This window comes from Pocillopora verrucosa, chromosome 3 (genome assembly GCF_036669915.1).
Source record: "Pocillopora verrucosa isolate sample1 chromosome 3, ASM3666991v2, whole genome shotgun sequence".
Classification (NCBI taxonomy): domain Eukaryota; kingdom Metazoa; phylum Cnidaria; class Anthozoa; order Scleractinia; family Pocilloporidae; genus Pocillopora; species Pocillopora verrucosa.
The window spans coordinates 11,335,015-11,353,047 of record NC_089314.1 but is presented as its reverse complement, the minus strand read 5'-3'; the positions used below and the strand labels follow the sequence as shown (position 1 = coordinate 11,353,047).

The 18,033-nt window shown below is 36.7% G+C and overlaps 1 protein-coding gene across 1 annotated transcript; it reads left to right on the top strand.

Moving 5' to 3' along the window:
* The first annotated feature begins 7,328 nt into the window (after window positions 1-7,328).
* LOC131782321 (G-protein coupled receptor GRL101-like) lies at window positions 7,329-16,376 on the top strand. The gene is made up of 17 exons (XM_066164456.1): window positions 7,329-7,349; window positions 8,051-8,122; window positions 8,905-8,976; window positions 9,466-9,537; window positions 9,714-9,785; window positions 10,148-10,219; window positions 10,750-10,821; window positions 10,981-11,977; window positions 12,196-12,277; window positions 12,921-12,983; window positions 13,121-13,201; window positions 13,704-13,748; window positions 14,103-14,138; window positions 15,012-15,068; window positions 15,277-15,339; window positions 15,871-15,922; window positions 16,337-16,376. The coding sequence occupies exons 1-16, from the start codon at window positions 7,342-7,344 to the stop codon at window positions 15,900-15,902; spliced, it is 1,896 nt and encodes a 631-aa protein (XP_066020553.1). The 5' UTR covers window positions 7,329-7,341; the 3' UTR covers window positions 15,903-15,922; window positions 16,337-16,376.
* The last annotated feature ends 1,657 nt before the right edge of the window (window positions 16,377-18,033 follow it).

The window sequence follows — 18,033 nt, the reverse complement described above, 5'->3', positions numbered from 1 at the left end:
TCCTTATAAGTGTCATCATTTGTGCTGGTACAAGTGAAGACACTATATATGTAAACTTGAACAAAACTATCCAGACATTTTGATATCTTTCCCTCCCTCTCCCTGCAATCAATGTCCCCTGGCCTATGATGGACATTATTCTGAATCATGAACAGTGTGTAAGCGTTTAGTTGTTTTCACTTCTTACCAAAAAAAAAAAAAGCCAAGGAGTCTCAATCAGTTTTATACCAGATCATAAGTCGTAGTGCTACACTAAGTCTCTATGTGTCAACCCGAAAAGAAGACATCGGTTCTTGGACAATATGACTTTGTTAGCAGATTATAACATGAACAAAATACGGCCTTTTTTGAGCATACAAAGTGCCCGTACCATGCTTATAAGCACAATGTAATCAATACCCCTTTGCATTACCTTTGGTAGGTTTTTGAACGACAACCAGTTGAAGAGATTACCACCAGGAATTTTCAGTAACAACACCCAGCTGGATTGGTTGTAAGTTTGAAGTCTATCTCGTTTATCAAGGATAAATTAGTTGTTGTTTTAAGAATTTTTTTGAATTGGAATAGTTATGTACTAGGACTTTAGGATTTTTAATGCAATGCGCAGATGAAAATTTCTTTTCCTGGACTGATATTTACGCAAAACAAATCAATACATATTAAATGTTGTTACATATTTTTTTTGGGTGAGGAACGCGTCAAATCCATCGCGCATTGGTAAAAAATACCAGCAGATACAAGCAGAGTTGTCTTGAATCCAAATGAAATCAGCTACGAAGTAGAAATGTTCTTTTTTGAGGACATGGAATTTATTTCCTCTGCAAGTAAAATAGGGTAGGGTTAGGGGTCAAATGCACCCATGGATTCCAGCTTCCTACCCCTGTGTTACATCCCTGTCTTCATTTCTACTAAACACCACATGCCATTCCCATTTATAAATCTTTAAATTTTGCTCGCCATACAAATTATCAAAGAGAACTTGTGAAGTCTATTTCGAAGTTAGTATGTTCTGAAGTTAGTGCTCTGAACTATAATTTTCTTTCTATCCGTAGTTTATTTGTATAATCTCCTTGTAAAATACTACACTTCTAAGTTTCGCCTTTCATAAGTTTTCCCATGATAAGCTTCCTTGGTCAAAAAGTGGCATAGCTCATTTTAAAGAAAATCCAGTAACCCAGAGAAAGAAATCTATGCAATAAAGGAACATTTCACAGCGTCGATCTCTAAACTCCTTGCAACAAAAATCGAAACAGGGTGAGGTCAATCAGCGGGGCACTCCTTAATTTACTTATTGCTTTATCTTTGTGGTATGAAAACCAGAAGTACTTGCTAGTGACAATTGTGGTGTTTAACTTGCATAGAAATGGGCGTCAAAATGTTGTGAAGTATTTAGTTTGTTGAGTACGATTTAGCCATTTGCTCATATTTGGCATGTAATTACCACAGTTACCGTCAGCCCCCAATGTACAAAGCTTAGCTTGGAATCCATCTTACATGCAGGAAGGATTTAACTAACTTTTAACTACTTGATGATTATTTGCCCTTATAAATTCATATTAATCATTAATAATTAATATATAATAATCCATTCAAGCACCTCTCAGCCTGATTCCGTTTAGAGCGTCGAGGCGGGAAAAGGGGGGAGTGGGGGAGGGAAATGGCCTCTAAAGGCCTATTTTTGCTTCTTAAAGGGAAGTGCGTCTCGCTGTCTCGGTCAATCGAGCTTAATTTTGAATCTACTGGCGAGAATGATTCCGTGAGTTACGCCAGACGATAAACAAAAGACCGTCAATGTAACAACATCACAAAGTCTCAAGCCACTATGTGACAAATCAAAGTAAGGCCTGGTCACATTCTAAGTACGCAGGTTACTAATTTATCATAGCATTCAAGTCGCACCTTGTTGCGTCCAAAACTTATCTCAATATGATCGGTTTTTAAGGCTGTAAAGTTCAAAAGCACTCACCAGCTAAAACGTTGGTACTCACCATACGAAGTAAAGCGCAAGAAAGGTGCTAAATTTCGATGAATGCACAAGGCCTGGGGGGAAAACAAGAAAACTCAGGCATAATAACATTTATTCCAGTCTCTCAATAAGGCTCTCTATTGTGACCTAATAAAACCATGTGCTTTTTAGCTGGTAGGCTATCGAACCTGTTCAAAGTTCGGTTTACCCTATATCTTTTTATATTTTTGGCTACTAACGCCACACGGTGGGATTGGGAACATTTTATTCATCTACACTATAACTGTTTGTAATTAGGTGTGGATACTAGTCGCAAGTTTCAATTTCTCAATTAAAGAAAATTTGAAAAGGATTTTTGTAATATGCTATCACGGAAAAACGTCCAATGCAGAGTTTGAACCTGGACTTACACAAAATTATGCTTGTTTTGTTGTTTTCCCTCCTAAATTGTAAGAGGGTCTTGTGAAGGTAGGACTGTGGTGCGAGATCTCATGAAGCCATGAAATCTGTTCAAAGTTCTTTTTACTCTGTCTTCTCTGATATTTCGGGCCGCTAACGCTACATGGTGGCGTGTGAAACTCTCAGCAAGACATATAGCAGCTTTTAACCTGTGTTTTAGTCGAATGTAAGCTGATTCCGACCCGAGACACGGCGACAGAACCTTGACAAATATGACATCGCAAGCAGATGACAGGGACAGTGCATCCATTCCAAGCCTCAAATACCGTAGGAAATCTTCACTTCTGATGTTTCAGTTCTTACGAGGCTAGATCTTCATGGAGATCTGGAAAGAATTGGAAAAATTGGCTTCAAACATGGAATTTACCTTCGATTTACGCTCGAAGCTACACAAGTAGCGTCTTTCATCACATTTATCGGGTCAGAAGCCCTTGATATCCATCCTGGTTTACCATTTACCTCCAAGGAAGATAAAGGCAGGATCGATAGTCTTAGAGATGTGTACTAATTACTGCGTAGGACAAAACGAACAAAATTTACGAGTGCTAAACAAATTTTTAGTCATAAAAGAGCAAGACCATTGATGGGCAAAATTCATCAAGCTGAAGAAGGACCTGTGATGACGAAGAATAGATTGAAGGCAGGTCAAAGGAAATTGGATGCAACAGTCAAGATGGAGCGACCAGCAGATGTATCAGCTCTGCAGAGATTATTCGGGCTAATACGGTACCCGTCTAAATTCCTACAAAACCTCTCAGAAATGCGAGAGCCACTACGCCGCCTGACACACAAGAATGCTAGTGGATCTGGACTCATGAGTAATAAGATACCTTCCAAAAGATCAAAGACGCTGTCAAAAAACCACCAGTACTCAAGTACTTCAACGAGAGTGGACTAGCAGAGGGCCAAGGAGATGCGTCCAAGGATGGGCTTGGCTTTTTACTATTGCAGCATGGTCAACCAGTGACATCTAGAAGCGGGGCACTCCCGGTGGCAGAGAGGCAGTACTAACAGATTGGGAAGGAATTTTTGGCCTTTGTCGTTGGCAAAGAGCGTAACCACCAGTATGTGTTCGGTAAGAAAGTCATCCTTCAGACTGCTTTTGTCGCGACTTTAGCGGTATGACTACAAGATACGCCTCAACGCTTCAGAGCTTGAAAACACAATCTTGGATGGCTATCCACTTCAGACAAGCCTCAAGCAGCTCCGTCAGCAGAGGCTCAAATAGTACCTAAACAGCTAGACAAAGCCGCAGTGGAAATATGAGCGTTCCCCAACAGAAGTGGAAGTCAATTACATTCATGCCAATCACTTCTTTCCTGTATCAAGAAGGGCCTCGTCTCTCTCTGTAACACCTAGCAATTTTCAAGAAATCGCTCATAGCTTTGTACACATTAAGTCTACAGAACTTCAAGAAATAGAAACGACAGTTGCAACATTCAGGTGCTATCCAAAAGTGGGAACAAGGACGACGAGAAATTTATGCGTGGCCCGGGCATCCAACAGCTTCGTCGAAAAGTGAAATTAATGTTAAGGTACAAAAAACTCGGTCGGAAATCAGTCTCATCAAGAATCAACCGACCCAACCAACCCATCTGGTTGGTGGTAATCAGGGGGTTCTCGAATTTAAGCTGGCGAAGGTGGAGGGAAAATTGACATCATAGAAAGCCACAATAAGGAACTGAAATAGGAAAAAAGCAAGCCTTTAGAATATTTAAGATCCAATTTTATTGAAAGGAACGACCTTACTTCGTACAATCTTAGAAATACTGAGAGTTAGATCATAATTCCACTTCTCCACGCAGAATTTTTCGAGTCAAGCTCAAGTTTAAGTGATGCAGTGCTGTGAAATAGCTTGCGTCGCCACTTGCGTAAAGCGCCATCGCTGACGGAGTTTTAACTCTAATAAAGCGCCACTCTTCTTCAATCAGTTTTCATTTTATTATATCTGTGGCACGGCATTCATGTAAATCTGCATCATTATTTAATATATTTTAATCTTTTAGAAGAGGCAGAATTACGACGTTTTATTTGGTAGACTCAGTGTCAATATCTATATTTATAATCATAATCTTGTAATTCGTGAGGGATTAACGTGGGTAAACTTAAGGTGTAGGTAATTCACATATATAAAGTGATACATTCTGACATACGAAGAAGGCGATTTAAGTTAGTAGCTATCTATAACCATTAATTTTTTTATTCCTCTACTAATTCATTTATTGAATATGGTTTAATCATGACAAATTATTTATGTATGTAGATGTTTTACTTGACAATCCCAGACTGACGGCTTGAAAAAGATCAATATTAACAAGTTCCTAGTTGCACTTCTAATAATTGTTGGTTTTTATATTTTAGAGAGTTGTCTGAAAACCCGTTGAAGATTTTGCCATCAGATATTTTCGCTAAAAATACCAAATTGACGTGGCTGTAAGTAGATTTTTCCTCTATTGACAGAGATCAAACGAAATTTGTTTTTGTAGTTTCAAACTCATTGAACTGTAATGTGACCAGTGTGAGTACCATTTTAGCTTGAAAAACAAAAAAAATTCCCCTTTGACGTTATGATTATACGGTAAGACTTACAGATCTTGTGGCGACATTAAGAAGCCTTTAGAAAAGAGCATACAATAAGAAACACTGAGCAATGATACTCGTAGTTGAACTGCAATTTACCCAACTGCAGAAACTGAGAATCCTGAAGGAAAATTCATACTTCCACGGGATTCGAACCCGTGCCTCCCTGAAGGGTGCCTCTACCAACTGAGCTAAGAGGCCACTCTTGAGAGTAGGGGAGATTTTGGAGGGTTCTTCTGAGGAAGAAACTACGGTGATGTATTCGAGAATTAAAATTAGGGAAGAATTGGGAAAGATAACTTCATAGCCCTTACACATTTTTTCGGAATAAAAACTTCCAAAAGGAAACGGGGAAACCACAAGTCATCAGAAGAAGAACCGCCGAGAAAAAAAAGCCTGGTTCAGTTCATTTGTCACGGGATAAGGCCTGAAAGGTGGCAGAGAGACCGGTGTAGCTAACGAAGTCTTGTGGAGGATTTATGAATGGCTTGCTCCTTCGCCGAAGGGTGCATAAATGAGTTAGGAAAAAAAAACTTGTTCATCTTGACAAGCGAGAATATCAAAAGACATCTACATGGCCGCACCATTCTGATTTTAAGCCAAAATATCTCACGTTAAAATATCTTAATAATTACCAGTTTGAGTTATCTACACACTCCTCCGGCTGCATTTCTAAACTGAGTTCATTTCACTAGTCATCTTGTTTATTACTTTATACGCATCCCAGCCCTGTACTATGCTATGCTAAATTTTCGTTGAATTAATAGGTACCTGTATGAAATGCAATTGCACCACCTACCTCCAGGAATCTTTGAGAAGAACACGCAACTAGTCAAATTGTGAGTAAAACTTTTTTCTGTGTGATGCGCGGGTAAAGATAATTCAGGATCGTAAGCTTAATAACATCAACAAAATTTGCAAATCTTTTATTCATAATATGTAGCTATTTAAGCACATAAAAAATTCACCTACAGTTAATACCACTGGTCAACTTTCGCACCTGCTGGCTGAAAACTCCGATCTCAGAACAGCTGCACAACAATACTAAAGGCTTCCAACTGCTTTTTGTTGTTGTCTTTGTCTTTTTCAGGTTTTATAAGATTATTCGTTTCGTTTCGAAAATCAAGAATTTATATCAAACATTATGAAAAATCAGGCATCGACTGTTGCATTCTGGATCTTTGTCCAGGACTGACCGTTTATGAGATTTCATACTGTATAAAAGGCATCGCGGAGTGCCTTCTTTAAATAAAAAAATCATTCAAATTTCCGTCAGTAACAACTTTCCATATCTATGTCAAATGCAAATGTATGGTAATGTTGTAAGATGAGTATTACGGGTGAACCTAGCACAAACAACTTTTCACTCAGTGAGATCGATGCTTTTGCTCACATTTCAAGACATCCGTAACAGTTTTCGACAACAGCCCTGAAAGATTTCATTAACACCCCTATCTAGATAGATAAACTTCTGGTGGATCTTAAAAATTTGATCAGTTTTATGTGGTAAATAACGCAGACGCCTGAATGACAACGACATGAAAGGATTGAATGGAAGTGCCTTCAAAAACTTGACAAAGCTAGAGGAACTGTAAGTTAATGTATCAATACTATTGTGAAAGGAATTCCTTATCCCAGAGACAAAATTATGTATGGTAAAAATTTATTAATTCCTTTCTCTGGATCAGGACATATCGAGGTCTACTGAATTATCTTGTGAAAATAAAACAGAGATACATAAACAGACAGCACTAAAAAAAGTTTGAAAATAGTTATTCAAACTGTAAAGTTGCGAAACGGTCTTAATTCTGATTAAATCAGTACGAGACATTAAAGGCTTTGTCTTCTGACGCAAAGTACATTGCAGGTTTTAAAATTTCAGAACTGAGAAAAGCCCCTTTGATTTATAGCACTGCATCGAGTTTTGGAATAGTAGTCGTTTGACTAAGTTTTTATTGTGTTTGATATGGTAGTATGCTGGATGGAATTTTTGCCTATTGCATTGCACCCATTGAGTTGTATTGTATGGTCAGAGATAATATGTGGTTGTTGTGCATCAAATCATGCAGCCACCAAAAAAAGCTGTTTTCATAACGCAGCAGCATTCCTCTTTCCTACCACCCCTTCTATACTTGTTTTTGCATTTACTTTTTTTCTTTTCTCTTTTCTTCCTTTCCCGTCAGTGATCATAAAACAAAGCGGTAAATAACTGTATTAATAAAACTAAATAGATTTTACGTACAGATCATGTTTTTTTCAAATTTCAACACAGATGCTTGCAAGACAACAACTTCACTGAATTGCCTCCTGATCTATTCCAAGACCTAGAAAACCTGATGGAGCTGTAAGTTAATTAATACCAAGCTTTCCCCTTTAACTGCATAAATTGTTCCAGCATTAATTAAAATTTCCCTCTCTTTTGTAAAATCAGAGCTCGTGATTGCTAGTGTATTTTTACAAAGATTCTGCCAGTATTATACTTTTCTTTCCTTTCACTAATTAAAGCAATTAAAAGGAAAATATTTTTTACAATTGAAGATTTTATGATCTTCCCATCCGCACCGATAACATGTTTTAAAATTGAAACATTCTTTATTATGTGTTTGTTACAGTATTGAAATTTTCATTGACAACGATCATACATACAATGACGAAATGTATGCATGTCATGAATGTTGCAGTTGTTTTCATGGGATATCTTTCTTTGTTTTGAACCATGTGGGCATTTCCTTAGATAGCAAGCTTAATGATTTCTTTTCTTAATCCACGGGAGTCAGCCATCGGTTATGTTTTGGGAAAAGAGTTCAGTGTGCACGCAAATTTCAAGCTGTCGGCGGCCTGTGATTTCCTTTTGTTATCGACAAAACTAAATAAATGAAGTAACTCTTGAACATTCTCCGTACTATAAGACACATAATCCATGTCTGTGATCATATAGTGCTCTTTGGTTGTTTTGATGACCAGCATCTTTACGTATTTTTACTAACAAATTTCAGATTGCATACTTAATAACAATTAATTTTCTTTTCTCGTCATTCTTTTCAGCTATCTGTCAAATAACAAGTTGAAGAGTCTACCAGACGGACTTTTTAACAGCCTTTCCAAACTGACACATCTGTAAGTAAAATAGTTATTTAAGCAAGAAAATTATTGGGTAGAACTAAATAGAACTAATATTTTTCACAAAGGCACAGCCGTCATCGCTGAAAAATCATGAAGTTTTCAAGCTTGCATTTGTTACTCTGATCAGTTGAAACTGAGGATGCTATTTTATGTTAGCAATGTTAGGTACTTGGAGGTGTAAAAGTTTAAAAGCTTCTGTTAAAATAGCAACCATAACAACTCCCAACTCCTCCAACTTTTTTGTTGTACCGGTTTTTTTCTTTTTTTTGCTTGTTTGTTTGTTTTTATTGCGGTGAGAGGTTTCTCCCCCAAAAAAGTCGGGTATGAATATATTTCCAAGACTTTTTTTTTTTGGACCGGTTTTTTTTCTTTTTTGACTTGTTTGCTTCCTTATTGCGGTGAGAGGTTTCCGTCCCAAAAATGTCGGGGATGAATATTTCCTTGATTAGCCTGTTTTTCGATTTTGTATTAATGAAACATGTTTTATTTTGTGTTTTCCCTAAAAAATGTAAACAGATTTTTTTATCATAGCGTTCTTAGCCAACATAATATGCTAGGATCTTCTAGAGTTGGATTTTAAAATATTAACCTTTTTCCTGGGAAAATTTATCAGGGATTTATGGGAAATAAACTAATGAGGGGAAACAACTGCGCAAGGAAACGATATTTTCTGAACTTTTTTTGCCAAAAACCTCCGATTATAATTTTTTTATGAGTTCAGTTGGTAGTTCTGTCACAGGCGAAATCTTTGTAACTGTGGTAATAATTGTTTTCAGTGATTTGTCCAACAATGAACTTGGAACTCTGCCGCCGTACATTTTCAGGAACATTACAGCAGTAGAATTTCTGTAAGTAAGATTTATATCGGCACAAAAGATTAAGAATTATTCTTAAAGGATTTTCTTGAAAATAACAACACTTGGTGACTATAAAAACTTCCCAGTTAATGGCAACTTACATTATAATTTACTTCTACAAGGCAAAGGTTTTTTGTTTCTTTGTTATCTGAGTTGCCAATATCTAAGAGTTTATTGTATTGCAAGATTAAACTACTCTGTCATCTAATTTTGTAATTTGTAACAAGAAGTGAACCACAAACGATTTTTCAAATTCAACTTTAAACAATAGACCTCGCTCGAGGCCCATGGGGATAAACTAAGAGTTTTCGTGCTTAATCTTAGTGCATTATAGATATGTCTAATGTGTTCTTTGAAGATTAACATATAAAAATTGGGAGCTGTTTTACTGGAAAACATTGCCATACCCTGCCTTAACTGCAGAAGTTACTTAAAAAACAGCAGAGTTAAAGATAAAACTGCCCATGATGCTTTCTTCAGAAAAATGGACTACAACAAAATTGAGAAGCTTCACGAAGACCAGTTCCAGGGCTTGGTAGAGCTATTCGATTTGTGAGTACATTTAGAGTTTAAACCTTTTTCCATGATGATCTGGATCGTAAGAGGTATATAGTAATGTTTTTTTTAAATGTTAACTCCGTTATCGCTCAAATTAAAGTTGTCCTACCCAATCATGTTATCTTACTATATGTTAATATTTATTTTATTATCCATTTCGCATGTTTAAGATATCTCTCGGAGAACAAAATAGACGCTCTGCCTGACAAAATTTTCAAGGGTGTCAAAAGCCTTAAAGCTCTGTGAGTACAGTTAAACTCATACAAACACATTCTAGAATATTTGAAGTGGTGGAATGAATATAATAAGCGTTCAAATTCTGAGATTTTAGTTTACAAGTTTAATATGATGTAGAACAGACCTGGTGCAAATTACCGTGCTCAACGAAGCAATGTTGTTTGAATTCATGTTGCACTAAAAATGTGCCTTTTTATATAGCATACTTTTAGTGAGCCAAGGTGGATATCATTGAAACCGAAACAAACATTATGGAGGTCTGTGTAGTTGTAATGAAACTCTATGTAAATTTATTAGGATGAGGAATATGACAACTGCAAGCCCCCGTTTAGGAGCTAATTGCAAATGATTGCGTTCTTCGTTTCAGCAATATCTTCGGAAATAAGATACAAAACGTTAGCAGCACGACCTTCAGCTATGCCCACGAACTGCGATTTTTGTAAGTTCAACGCAAATGACAGATGTTCATCTGGGCAACTAAACTTAGTTGTATATATTGAAATCAGATAACATGTAGGCGAGTATTCTTCTGATTTTGTGGAAGTGAAAGGAAAGACTCGTGAATAGTAATTTTGGAAGTTAATATAAATATACCGAAGTAATTTTTCCCTGGATGAGTCCAGAAAGAGGCTTTTATACAACGAACGAACGAACTCAACTGAATGGGCTGCCACGTCTACAAAATCAGTGGCCGTCAAAAATTCCTAAGAAAGCACGACGAAACTTATCACAGGCTAACTGATTAATTTTATAAAATATATGAGAAAATATCAAGCTAAGGTCCATATTTAAGATCCTCAGTTAGGGTTCCTAATTATATTTTTTTGACAGTTTGTTTGAACATTAACAATAGCTAGATGAGTCTTACGCATAGAAACTCATTTTTTGGAATAAATCAAGTTCTTTTTGTCAGGTCAATTATGATATACACCAACTAAATGATCAAATTATGATTATTTGACATTACAGGTTCATGCATTACAACTTGATGGCTGAGCTCCCCAAAGGCTTTTTCAGGCATTTGACGCACATCATCAGAGTGTAAGACTCCATAACGATCCTTCCCTTCGATCACCCCTTTAAACAATCATTTAATGACAGTCTATTATATTAATTAATTAATTATTATTAATAGCTTTCAACGATGCAATAATAATTTGTTACTTCTTCCTTAATTCTTCTTCTTTTTTTGAAATCTAGAACATTGGACACCAACCTGATGTGCTGCCATCTCGATCTTTTTAGGCAGGATGCTGATTGCGAATATACCTTCAATGACAACTTCGCAAGCTGCCACTCCATGTTCCGCAACCGTGCCCCGAGGACAACTCTATGGGTTGTCGCTCTTCTGTCGTTGTTAGGGTCTTTGTTTGTAGTTGGGTGGCAGTATTTCTTCCCTGATAACAATGTGGTCCAGTCTATCATGTTGGTGAATCTGGGTGTATCTGACGGCATCATGGGTATATACCTTATCATCATAGGTATAAAAGACCTGCAATGGTCAGGGGAATACTACCTGCATGACTATGAGTGGCGCACCGGTTGGTTTTGCCATTTCAATGGTGCCATGTCTGTCTTTTCAAGTGAGGTATCAGTGATGATGATTTCCCTGATCGCATGGGACAGACTCAAGAACATCGTGTTTCCTTACACCTTTGCAAGAATTACACCAAGGCAGACCCGCATAATGTGCGTAGTTATCTGGCTGGTGGGAGGCATTATGGCATTCATTCCCTTGTCCGGAATGCACTATTTCAGTGAGAGGTATTATGGCAATAATGTAGTGTGCCTGCCCCTGCAACTTTCCCCGCGATTAGAAGAAGGCTGGGAATACTCCACTTCCATTTTTATCGTTTTGAATTTTTTCCTATTCATCTTCATTATGGTTGCTTATGTTGCCATTTTGTGGAAATCATGGTCGTCGAGCAGACGACTCGGTGGGCATGGAACCATCCGTGAAATACGAGCAAGAGCACAAAGTGCACAGGCCAAAAGAGAAAGAGCACTTGCCAAAAGAGTCTTCTTCATTATTCTGACCGATTTCTTGTGTTGGATGCCAATCATTTCTATCGGCATCCGTTCCCACGTCGAGAAAACATTTGATCCTCCTGGTGATCTGGCGGTGTGGATAGCAGTGTTCGCTCTGCCAATCAACTCAGCTATCAACCCATTGCTGTATACGCTTTCTACTCCACAGGTAACAGTTTTTTTCTTACTTTGGAATAGCACCTACTGTTATGTGAGTTTTTGTTAATTTTGAAATTGTAACGATTGCCGTACAAAACAAGCGTGAAAAAAGTAAATGGTCGGACAGATTTTTTTTAGCTTCTTCGTCGTTGACTTTAACCAGAGTGACTTTGAAAGACGTTACTTGAAAATCTGAAATAAACTATCTCATATATTTCGAATTTCTAGGTGCAGGCTGTGTTGAAAGCAAAACTGAGGAAGCTGTGGTCCAATGCTCGATCCATTTTCAGCAGAGGACAAGGTCAGGAAGGTACAGTTTTAAGCTCCATTCAAAAATACCATGATAACATTAATTATATCCCAAACCTTGAAATGAACAAACTATAAGGTTTATCAAATTGAGTTTTAGCGACTCATTTTTCTTTAATTAGCTTATGTCAATTTTACTCCTAATGCTTTGAAGGGGGAAAGGGTGGAACTAGCTTGAAATCGCAATAACTTCATGTATCTTTTAATTTTTTAGAATAAGAAACTGAGCAAATTATTGAAATCACAAAGGTGCAACTGGCAATATGTAGAGTTGTAACAGACGTAAAAGAGAAAACTAATCAAGAGAGTGATTCTAAATAGAGATGGGATCAATGTTATACAAGTTTCATGAAGGCAACGACGCAACCAGAAATCATGATTTCAGTTCGATTTTTTTCAAAGTTATTATCTCTAAAGCTATGTAGTAGGAACGTTGAGTTAAACGGGTGCCATTTGCAACAAATTGTTTAAAGTAAGATATTAGCCAAAACTCATTTTGTTAACAATTCTCAAAATATGAAGGGTATACTTGTGTCTTAAATTATAAGGTAAAGGTCCAAATCTAAATTGTAGAATGTATTTTTTGTGATAAACCTTACAATGGCCAACAATTTTTTTATTGGTGTTTCTTTTTCATGTAAAAGAAGCAGACAATGATCGGGAGGGACAGATTGGAAATGGAGATGAACATGCTAACGACAAAGAGGGTAAAAATATAGTGCTTCTCAGTGTAAATCACATGCAAAGTATCTTCACTACGCCTCTGTAGGGTCCTGTGTGTAATACTTTTCTTTCCCTTCTTTTTTCCATTCTTAATTCCTTTTTTTCATTTCCTTCCCCATAGAAGAACAAATTGAAATGCAGGTAATAGAACACAACGAAATCCCAGAAGTGGAAGCCCCTGAGTTGCCTGCTCAGCAACCAGGTCAGAAAATAAATATAGAATTTTAGATGCTAGCGGCAATGCTGTAATTGACTTTGTAATTCAACTCTCTTGCCAGGTATGTATAGCCTAATCAATAAATCTACCACATATTAGCTCTTTCAAATTAAAATACCTGGAAACCTCAGCATTCATTTTCTGCTCTGATAGTTTCTGAAGCTGCATTTTGAGAAAGGAGAGATTTAGGAAGGGTTTCCCATATGCCACAAATGTGATGATATTCGGTTGTATTACTTTTGGTTGATAAGTTATTTCAGACATTCTGGTGATAAATTGCCTTATGCACTTTTACCACCTCCACTCATAAGATCCCCATTCCTTTACATTAGAAACTTTTACAGTGTATTATGGAAGGTAGATACCATCATCTCCCATATGACAAGATTGTAGTAAATAAATGAAGCGTATATATTGACAAGGATCATTCATTGTTTCCAGTTTTCAGTTGTATTGTATGAATAATAACTCTTTGCTCTGTTGACAGCAATTGAACAAGCCTGTGGAAGGGATGCGAGTTCATCTTCCTCAGGTAAAAAAATCTATTTATGAACGAAAAACAAAAAGAAGGCAGAGACAACCGCTTTATTTACAAGAGTAGTACTGCAAAAGTCACAGTTATACCATGTGACTTCAACTACATATTGCACTTTACAACCGGTCATAAGAATCGCCAAAAGGAAGAAAGGCAATGCATCTTAATAATTGTATTTGGTAGATTTTCAAGCGCATAAATTAACTCGCAGATTTAAATGTGAGCTTTGTAACTCAGAGATATTTCATCAATCAATGAATAATTGAATACATATGGACATCTAATGTAAGTAAAGTAGGTTTGTAGAGAAATTTAGTAGTTTATTTAAATGAATAGTATTCTTCATTGCAGTAACTGTTGATCAGGGCGAGAGCCAACAAAAAGAAGGTAATAGTTGACATCTTGTGCAAGTAGGAGTGTCTCTACACACTAATAGAGGTTTCTTATGTTGAGAATTGCCTAGTTTTATGAAACCATTAGTTCCAATTGAAATTGACTTGAAAACAGGTCTAAAAATTACCGGTATTGATCGACGATTTAGGTAGTTATAAGAACCTTTGTAATAATGGACACTCCTCTTCAGTGTAACTTATAGCTTCTGATACAATAGTTGAAATATAGAGCGATTGTTGCAGATTTCAATATGTACAATATTTCACTTTCTTTATCGTCAAGATACATTTAATGGAAACTTGTGAAACATTTCTGATACAAAGCCAGCAACAGCCTGATTTTAATCATTTTTGCTTCATTGCTTTGATAGAATTACATTTTTGTAAAGTTCAGGGGTGGCTACTTGTAAGCTATAGGGACTCACTCATCCTGTAAGGTAACGGAGGCAAAAAAGAAGCTTATGATAGGGTAAATTGGTGGCCTCCGACCAAGGTTTTTAAGAGGTGATAAAAGTGCACGGCTGACTGTTTCAAAAGTCTTGCATATTCAAGTTGTGCCCTGTCCCTGGTGATCCTCCCAAAATATCAATCACTTTGTCGAATGCAAGGACAAAAATTGAATACAATATATCTTAAATATCTGGGTGCAGATCAAGAAGGAGGAAGTAAGCCTGAACCTAAAAAGCCAACTGAGAAAGGAAAAAACAATGAAATGCTTTTTAGGAACTGAAAATTTGTCCCCCAAGGGTCTCATTTATTTCAGCCTACAGTGTAAGTAGCACCTGGACTAATTTGCTGGCTTAATAGCGGGCAATGGGCTGCGTTATCTAACCTCATAAATTTTAACAATGAATCTGATTTCACACAGCTGGTGAATCTGAGGAGCAGGTGGAGATTGAAGAGATTTCAGTTCCTAGTAACAAAGGTAAAGGAGATAATAGTTTTGGATTAGTTACTGAAGAGATCAAGGCATTTTATGAATAGTAAAACATCTATTTTACCTTGGTAGTCACTGGAAAAATTCTGGTTTAGAAATTGGGGAAACATTAACGATTTTAATTCCTAGGTACAAAGACAAGATTTAATGACTGAATACAAACTTTTTTTTATATCAAATGAATCATTTTATAAAGAAGCTAGAAAAGCTGAAGAAGAAGAGAAGGCACATGAGCCTGGCACGGATGTCGCAGAAGAAGGTAATTTTTTTTTTACAAATCAGAAGAGATAAACTCAAATTGGTCCACACAATGCTTCATAAGGTGACGCATAATTATTCCGCTCTATTACTAGAAGAACACTTGAAGTGCTCAGTCGAAAGGTCGCGATTCACATCGGGAGGTGACGTTATTGAAAACAAAACCATACCACTTGAGAATTATTACACCTTCTCGTAACGAAGAGCCATAACTTTTTATACAATGCTAAAATCCAAAATTTATGAGTTTATTAAGCCGTTTTACGTGTTTTTTTGTTTGTTTTTTTAAAGCGACACACTAATAATTTTCTCAAATACAGAAAACATAGCAGCCACTTACCACAGCTCATTGGATGGAAATAGTGACTGTGATGTTGTGTACTTCAGTTTTCAAAACACTTCAACACAGACATGCCAAAATTCAATGAGCTCTAATAAGTGGCAGCTCTGTTTTCTGTATGTGTGCAAATTATTACTGTATCGCTTAAAAAAGTGATCGCGTTGTATTTCTCTCTTTTCTTATTCCATCCAGGGGAAGAAGAGGTGTTTGATACCAGGCTTTAGTTCTTTGTTTTCGAACCAAGGTAAATGCTTATTATGTTTGCTTTTATACTAAATACCGCCGACTAAAGGGGTGAGGGAAAGCAAATCCCTCTGAAGAACTTGTGTTTTGATTGTTACATGTATCTTTCTAATTTTATAGAATTAGTATAAGATTTGAGATGAAGGTTGAAAATCTCTGATGAAATACCGTGTTTATGCATGAATAGCTGACTCCTGATCACTTCAACTGTTAGTTTCTTGAACCCGTGAAATATTCTGAATCAAGAGCGACTTTTGCTTTTGCATCACTTTTGTGATGCCATTCACACAGCGTCGCTCTATCCTAAATTTTTTAACCCCTTGCTAACTCAGTAGGGTCGGTAGATCAAACAAACAACTAATCGATAAGTAACTTTTGCATTCACTGATTAGCGTGCGTTTTTCCTTTGCCTCAGACAGAATTCAAGAGCCAAAAACATTGCCGTTAGTATGAAGACCGTGAGGGTTAGAGAACAACTAAAAAAAGTTCAAGGAAGAGGAGAAAAATAATTCTAGTAATCAATACACACTGTCTATGGTACCATCTTAGTCAGAAAAATCTGGTTTTAATTTTTTTTTCGTAGATTTAATGTCAGCATTACATAGTGAACTATGTAATGCTGACATTACATAGAGTGGAACATATTGCGCTGTACCTGATTGGTGGTGTAGCGGCAGTTTTTCTTCCTCTTGTTTTGTCTTGTCCGGTTTTTGTTTGCCTCTTTGTTTTTTTTGACAATAGACCACTTCCGAGGACTCGTGGTTCAGTGATCCTGTGCCGAAATTACGGCGCGAGAGCGTGGCTAAGTGCGAAGTTGCCGAAATTACGACGCGAGGACGAGGCTAATTGCGAAGTCACTCTTATCGGTCCAAAGATTGAAGTGCCGTGGTAATGAAAATGAACCAAAATTTCTTGAAATTCAATGGGGAGAATGAAAGATTATTTGTGAGAGAACTTTCCTAGGGTATAGGCCCATGAAAAGTCGAAAAGCTGGCTATGCTTGTAATATGATAAGACACTTTAATATGCATGCTGATCTTGCCATCATTAGTTACAATATAACTGAGTGAATGGCTTCATTAGGAATGCCTCACTGGTTTTAAAAGTACTGTTTAAGCTCTTTTCCACGGAGATTGTTGAGATTATTCAGAGCTAACTCGTAGTTTAGAGAGATTTGATGTTCATGAATAACTTCCTTTTAGAGTTCGTAATATTGGAAAGAGAAAAAAGGTTAAAATGTGATAATAACAATAGAACAGTAACGGGCTTTAATAAGAATTGCTAGAGATTTTGTGTAACAACTATTTAGACAGCTCATTTCTAAAATTCTGTTTAAACTCGTAAAATCATCTAAAATTTGACAAGAAAAACTTAGACGAATGTACGTGTAGAAGACGTCCACTTACGAGATATTTGATAATACGCTGGTAATCTAAATAGTTTATTTCATAACATTTTTTACTCATTCGGGAGCATTGAAGTCACAAGGAGTTAAAGTGACGTTAATTTGGGTTGCATATTATATCAAAGAGCTAGGACTTACGGTTAGGATCTCAGTTAGTAGACATTAGGAAGTACAGAAACAGTCTGAAGTGTTCAATAGCACAACTCGTCCAGCGAGTATTGAGAGTATGTGTCGAGTTGTTTGATTTCGTTAGTATCTCTAGTTGAAAGAAAGGGTAAAAATGTCACACATACAAAACAGAAACAATTGTTGGATAAGAAGTCACTTATTAGAAATTTAACAGTATGTTGAATGACCTGAGTAGCTCATTTCTAGAATTTTTACAACGTCGTATGAGAGGTAAAGTGACGTCTATTTATCAGCGCAAATTACATAACGAAAAAAATTAGAAGGATGTTGTGATAAAGAGTAGCAAGACAGATAAAGGACATTAAGTGGTACAACAACAATTTGAGTATTTCACTTCTACAACAAGCTTGCGATTGCTTTGCACGCCGACTGCGTTTAAAATTGTTAGAGGAAAATACTCAGGGTCACAATTCGTTTGTTAGAGATTTTGTAGAACGCAAACGATCTAAGTAGGTCATTTCTTAGAGTTTTTATAACTCGTTTGCGAGCATTGTAGTCACTCGTGACTTATGTCATGA

What these genes read in the sequence shown, in the direction of transcription:
- LOC131782321 (XM_066164456.1), top strand. An exon ending in TTGGTAGAGCTATTCGATTT is followed by an intron (nt 9,538 to 9,713) that starts GTGAGTACATTT and finishes CGCATGTTTAAG; the next exon opens with ATATCTCTCGGAGAACAAAA. An exon ending in ACATGCTAACGACAAAGAGG is followed by an intron (nt 12,984 to 13,120) that starts GTAAAAATATAG and finishes CCTTCCCCATAG; the next exon opens with AAGAACAAATTGAAATGCAG.